We start from the raw sequence: 6,210 nt of genomic DNA, 5'->3' as shown, positions 1-6,210 counted from the left end.
TAACAGAGTTTCCTACTCCATCCCTTCTGTGGAGGCGTTGAGAACAAAGTTAAAGTGAACAAGTGCAGTAGAAAATTTATTTATTCAAAAAGGAAGGGTGGCCCCTTGCAGGTACCTCTTGGACCCTGGCCAAAGAGGTGTTACCACCTGCTCATCTCCTCACGCTAGCATCTAAAAGGCAAAAGTCTGTCCACACCTTACCTTTAAGAGCCTTAAAGGGGAAGTGCAATGGTGTAAAGATAAACCACAGAATCGGTTCTCAAAAACAGCACTTCCAGGCCCTTGCCTTTAAGAACTTTTTAAATGCAAAGTGGAAAATTGCAGCAGATAAAGAGCCAGAACATTTTAGGAAAAGTCTCTGTGTGTTTACCTTTAAGAATGTCTTAGAGGTGAGGCATATTCGTGCAGAATACAAAGGTGGGAAAACCCTGTAAGAGAGTCTACAAAGCACTTTTCCAGTTCTCGGTTTTAGGATCTCTTTACAGGAGAGGTGGTCAAGCGCGAAGTAATAAAAAGCAAAATACTGTACCTTGCACAACAATTTTCCTTCCTGCCCGCTGGAACTCGCCCCTCTCTCCAGCCTCTGCGCGCCCACCCTGGAGTCTGAGTATTGCCTCCTAGGCGCCCGGGGGCGGGGTGAGGTATCCAGAGACCGCCCCCCTACCCCCCCCACCCCGCCCACCCCGCCCACAGCGGTCACACCAGGGCGTCCTGGGAGTTTTTTGTTTCCCAGACCGTCTTCACAAAGGAAGTCGGACAGGGGCGGGGCGGGGCGGCGAGCCGAAAGAGTGGTGACTATGGCGACCGCGGTGACCATGGCGACGGCGGCTCAGAGCACGGAGAGGTCGTGACATGACCTAGAGCGCTGCTTGAAGAACTTGGCGTTGCGAGGCACCAGGTTGGCAAGGAAGCGCTTGGCTTTCTTGGTGAGGCTTTCGCGGCGCGCGGGTGGCGCGGGGCCCTCGGGGCTGCCCCACTCTGGCCGCTGGCCCCCCGCGTGGCTGCGGCCCCGCCGCAGTCGAATCTGGCGTACCGCGCCCTCGAAGAGCTCCTGCGTGTTGTGATGCAGCGCGGCCGACGTCTCGATGTGCTTGCAACTCAGTGTTCCTGCCAGGTGGCGGCCCTCTGCGGGAAGGGACCGGTTCAGGCGCCTGCGGGGCAGCACTGGGCCTGGGGCAGGGTGTGCAGTGGAAGGGGATTGGGGCAAAGTAGGAGTCGTAGGGAGGGAGAAAGGGGCGTTGGAGAGGGAGAGTGAAGAGAAGGGATTCTCAGGGCCCTAGTCATGGGCATTGAGGGACAGCCCTTAGCCTGGGGCTAAATGCAGTTAAGTTTGTGCACCTGACGGTGAAAAGGCCTTATGGAAAAGAAGTGACTTGACATGGAAGGGAGAAGATCCCTTAAGATTGCAAGTATGGATATGTTCAGGATACCCACCCTCCAATGAGACCTCCCGGGAACGGGCCAGGTCACTCTTGTTTCCTACGAGGATGACAGGCAGGTCGTGGTGGGGCCTCCCAGCCCGAAGTCGAAGTAGGGTCTCTGGAACTTTGGAGAAGCTTCTTCGGTCAGTGACTGAGAAGACGATGAGAAAGGCGTCCCCGATCTGAAGGCAGTGGTCCCGCAGCCACCCCCCTGCATCCCCCTGCAGATGGGCAGAGAGAGTCATGAAACGTCAGGGCTGGAGGCATGGGAAAACTTGTCCAGCACCTACATCTCAAGGATGAGGAATCAGGATGTGAAGGAGAAGCCACCTACTTAGAACAGCAGAGCTAGTTAATGGCAGAATCTCCATACCCAGGGTATATTTGTGGGGGAGGGACAAATTAGTAATGTGAGCCCCACACTGGGGAATTGGAGACATAGAATCCTAGACTAGGGTAGCCCATCCTACTTTCTGATAAATAAGTTCAAGAAAGCTTAAGAAATGACTGCTAGTCAAGTGTATGTAATCTGGTCTCCCATTTCTATATTGTAACCATTTATGTCCAAATGTTCACAAGTCCTCACTTTTTTTTTTTTTTTCCTTTCCCTGATATTGCAGAGCCCTGAGCTCTTGTCCTGTCTGGTCAGACTCTCTTCCAGGCTGAAAAAATGTATGGATAGGGTCAATTTCAGGATGTTTAACCTGGCTTGCAGCTGCAGGGTTTGCCAAATTCAAATTCTAACTTTCCTCTCTATTTAGAAGATCCTGGAAGGACAGTGGCTCTCAATGCCATGATATGCACACTGGTGTGCACCTTTGCTCTGAGATGATAATACATGTTGAAACCAGCACCTGCAGTCCCACCATCCTTGAGCCAGACTTTGCCCTTCCCAGTTCTCCCAAAGTTCATCACCTGCTTGCAGCCACATCTTAGTTCTCACCTGTTCCCAGATGTCATAAACAACTAAAGTTACTTCCTCCTTATCCACCATGATGCGTCTCTCATAGGTGTCCTCTGTTGGGAAATAAGGACAGGGAATAGAGCCCATTAGGAGGCTCCCAACACTTGTGAGACCTGGTAACCAGGGATGCCTCAGATCCCAGAACCAGGGACCCTCCTCCAGGGAGGTTGCCACAGAAAGTATTGGGGAAACCTCTTAGGTTCTGGCCCCCAAGGGCTGCTCATGCCTTGAGCTCTTCCATCCATGACTAGGGCTCTAAGGGCACCCTCAACCCCTGCAGGGCTCCCCCAAATACCTGGGTTCTCCGGCTCATGAGCACTGTCTCCCTGGAGACCGCCGAAAGTGCCTGCTAGGGTACTCTTGCCCACGCCACTCTCCCCCACAAGCATGACCTTGAAGATGCCATCCTTTTGGGTGGGGGCTGCCTCCCCTGAGCCCAAGGAGTCAGAAGAGCCAGAGGATGAGGCTTGAGGTGGCCAGTCAAGTTCATCTACAGCCTGGGCCCGCCGCAGTTGGTGCTTGTAGGGGACAGGCATACTGCCTCTTCGTCTGGGGACCCCTGGGGCAGAGGGTGGCCCACTCCGGTCCAACCCTGCCAACAGTTTCTCTGACTTCTTCAGTAGTGTGGCATTTGCTTCTGGGGGCAAAGAGAAAGAAGCTATGAGGGGGGGGTGTGTGTGCCTAGTCATAATTAGAGGGCTCAATCCTGGTTGCTCTGGCTTCAGAGGCCCAGTTGATGACCATGACCCAGAAGGAGCTGAGAATCTTTGATCTGACCTCTTACACTGAAACTCTCCCAGAAGTCTGAATTGGTGGGGCACCAAGGAGCTGACCTGATGGTTTGTCCAAAGTGGTTCCAGCCAAAACCTATTCAGAACATGCTCCATGCTGGGGAGGTACCTGTGTGCAGCCTTGCACACCCACTCACACTTCACACTGACACAGGCACACCCCCAGACTAGGCCTCTGGCCTGGGGGCTGCTCCTCCTTTAGCCGAGAGGCCCTGCCCCTACTGCTTCCTGCACTGGCAACCCCCTGGCTTGCTGGCTCAGGGATGAGAAACTGAAACTGGTGCTCATGTTCTGGGGGGTGGGTAGTGGTAGTCAAAAACTTTGTGGGGAGCCCGTTCCCAGGGAAGGGCCCTTTGTTCTTTGAAATGTGTTTTGGGTATCCGTTGGTGTGGGTGTATGCACGAGAGGGGGTGTCTCTTCCTGTGGCCCTGCAGGTGAGCATCTCCCAGGGCATGGCCGGTGTGTGAGAATCCTGCATCCCTGGCTGTACCAGTGAGTTGGAGAAAATATTGAGTTCATGATGAGGAAGAGGGAGGGTGGGAGAGAAGGAGAGCGAGAGAGCAGCAGCAGGAGAGAGTGACAATGCATGGGTCAGGGTAACAGGAGGAGGATGGACAGACACAACAAAGGGGGATGGAGAGAGGCTGAAAATAGCCCAGGATCAATACCTGGCTAGCAGCCAGGGCCTCCAGCAGCCAGAAGAAACCCTTACAACAGGTCCCCAGGGCAGCCCCTTGCCCGTGATTCCCAGGCTTGTGGGCTGCCCCTTCCCCTTCCTCTTCTCTCCTGCCCCTCCATCCAGCCTCTTGGGAATGAGATGGACCTAGGGAGCCAAGCACCAATTTCCCTAGTGAAGCCCTGAGAGCGAGGGGGGGGGGGGCGTTTAAACAGCTTTCCCCTCACCCCCAGTCCAGCCCCATTCCTAGTGTGAGTGGGAGGCTTCCCCACTTACTGACTTGCTCTTCCCCTCTTGCTGTTTGGGTTCAAGCTCCTTTAACCCCTAGTTCTGACCTCCCCACCGAAGCTTCAGCTCCCACCCCCATGGTTCCAGCCGAAACCTGCCCCAGCTCTACCTCACCTGGTGTGGGTGTCCCTGGTGGAGACGTCTGGTGGCTGCCAGAGGGGCAGAGTGCTGTGGTTTCTGTGTCCGTGTCCATGTCGGCATCCAGGTCCGAATGCATCGGTTGGTGTGTGTGTGTGCAGCCCGGCGACTCACAGCACCCGATACCTCAGTCAACAGCACTGTCAGCTTTTCCCTTTAAATACCCCCCCACGTGTCCTCCCCCCCAGACACCTGGGGAAATTGTCCCGCCCCCGATGAGGTCACACATGCTAATGAACAGTGATGTCAGCGGGATTCCCTCCTTTCTGCCCACCCCCCTTTGTGTCACTTCCCTTTGGGAGCACACACACAGCAGAGTCTGGTTAAGACTTAAACAGAAGAAAGTCAGAGAGCAGAAGAGACGGGTTCAGAGAAGTGGGGCAAGGGGTTGGTGGGTAAGGGAGCTGAGGATGGCAGGAGGTAGGGATACAAGGACTGAGAGGTGTTTCTCTAGGAGCCAGGACTATGGGTCATTTGTCTCTGTGTTTCCAGACCCCTAGCCCAGTGTACAGCCCAGAGTAGGTGCTCTGTGGCTAAATGGAGGGGCTTAGAGGTAAAACCAAAAGAAATGCAGAGATGGTACAGCCACCCTGCCATCAAGCTTCCCTGCCATATTCTCCTTCCCCACACCATTCCTGGGCTAAGACCCACAAAAGCACTCATTTCCCAGCCTGGTCCCTAGGCAGATGGGGGCTTTGTTTGGGCAGCTTCCTTTTGTCACTACTTTCAGGTGGTGCAAACCATTGTGGGGACTTCCTTTCTTCTCTCCCTCCCTGCCAGGCCCACCAACCTAGTGTTAATAAGGGCAGGAAAAAAGGGAGAGACTAACCCTCTAGGGGTTCCCAACCCCAAGGTGGATTGTAGAGTGCCAGCCCCTCCCCTCCAATCCCTCTATGGGTCAGCCACCAGGCTTTCTGGGCTACACCAGACAGACACACAATGTCTGCTTCTTTGTGCAAAGCCAGGATGGCGTGTCTCCTTTACTGTTCCTTTTCTGCCTAGTTAGTCTTGGCCTTCCTTCCTGACACCATCAAGCAAACATTCTGATTTCCTCGCCCCTCCTGGACCATTTTTGCCACACGCTGGGCGGAGCACCTTTCTACATTATTTCTTTTCATCTTCATGATTGTAAGACTCAGAGTGGTAGGCAGGCAGCCTGTCCTCAAATCAATCATGCAGCTGGAAAAAGAGTAAGGACACCAGAATTCCCACCCACATCTTTCCAATGCCAAAGATTGCTCTTCATCTCTACCCTATGCTGCTTTCCTTGTCTTAAATTTTCCAACTGTCTCCTATTATTGGGAACAAGCCATATTGCAATCTTCAGTGGACTTTTCCAATCGAAGAGACAACTGGTAATCTTCGGACTAACATGCAGTGACAGTTCATTTGTCTGGAGTTCAACTACAGGGCAACATTGTGGGGTCTAGTGGGAGCAGAAACGACTCCTGAGGAGGTATAATACTCATGCACTTTACTCATTGGATAGACTCTCCAGTCTTCAATCATGGACTATTTATCCTTACTTTATTCACAATTTTAATGTGTTCCTGTGTGTTCATGTACTCATAGACCAAAAGCACATTTAGAGCAGCAAGTAACCCCTGGTAGCCTGGTAGTAAGGGAAGCAACACCACAAAAACCTTTTAAAGCAGCCACAAGCATTTAAAAAGTGCCCTAATGTCATTTGACATAAAGGCAAACAGCCCCCTGACACTATTATAACTCCTGAAAACATTGTTAAAGAGGAGTCATTGGTTTTTATGAATGATCCTCAGCATCCCAGAAAAATTTATATTATGTTGCAGATGTACTGAAGATGAATGTAATGTTTTAGAATGATTTCCTTCCAAAATGAGTTTTTAGAAAAGTTTTAAATTATAAAGGGGTGAGCTTGATGTAGCTGGAAAACTCAATTAGGTGGTTGGATTC

The 6,210-nt window shown here is 52.4% G+C and overlaps 1 protein-coding gene across 2 annotated transcripts; it reads right to left on the bottom strand.

Moving 5' to 3' along the window:
• Positions 1–829: 829 nt before the first annotated feature.
• Positions 830–4,362, bottom strand: REM2 (RRAD and GEM like GTPase 2). 2 transcript variants are annotated; one of them, XM_087822820.1, is made up of 5 exons: positions 4,255–4,362; positions 2,681–3,022; positions 2,365–2,438; positions 1,435–1,642; positions 830–1,170 (listed from the first exon to the last, which is right to left on the bottom strand). In XM_087822820.1, the coding sequence occupies exons 1-5, from the start codon at positions 4,355–4,357 to the stop codon at positions 830–832; spliced, it is 1,068 nt and encodes a 355-aa protein (XP_087678946.1). In that variant the 5' UTR covers positions 4,358–4,362. The 2 variants fall into 2 exon arrangements, with proteins under 2 accessions (XP_087678946.1, XP_087678952.1); XM_087822826.1 differs by having other exon boundaries at positions 830–1,125.
• Between the last annotated feature and the right edge of the window lie 1,848 nt (positions 4,363–6,210).

Source organism: Miniopterus natalensis, chromosome 1 (assembly GCF_054644295.1).
Source record: "Miniopterus natalensis isolate mMinNat1 chromosome 1, mMinNat1.hap1, whole genome shotgun sequence".
In the NCBI taxonomy this organism is placed as follows: domain Eukaryota; kingdom Metazoa; phylum Chordata; class Mammalia; order Chiroptera; family Miniopteridae; genus Miniopterus; species Miniopterus natalensis.
The sequence above is the reverse complement of the archived record's forward strand: the minus strand, read 5'-3'. Positions and strand labels throughout refer to the sequence as shown.

Excerpts from the sequence above, each read along its gene's own strand:
- REM2 (XM_087822820.1), bottom strand. The coding sequence starts at position 4,357 with ATGCATTCGGACCTGGATGCCGACATGGACACGGACACAGAAACCACA. Across the intron at positions 3,023-4,254 it reads ACCAGGGACACCCACACCAG|AAGCAAATGCCACACTACTG; the intron begins GTGAGGTAGAGC and ends CTTTGCCCCCAG. Across the intron at positions 2,439-2,680 it reads TCATGAGCCGGAGAACCCAG|AGGACACCTATGAGAGACGC; the intron begins GTATTTGGGGGA and ends ATTTCCCAACAG.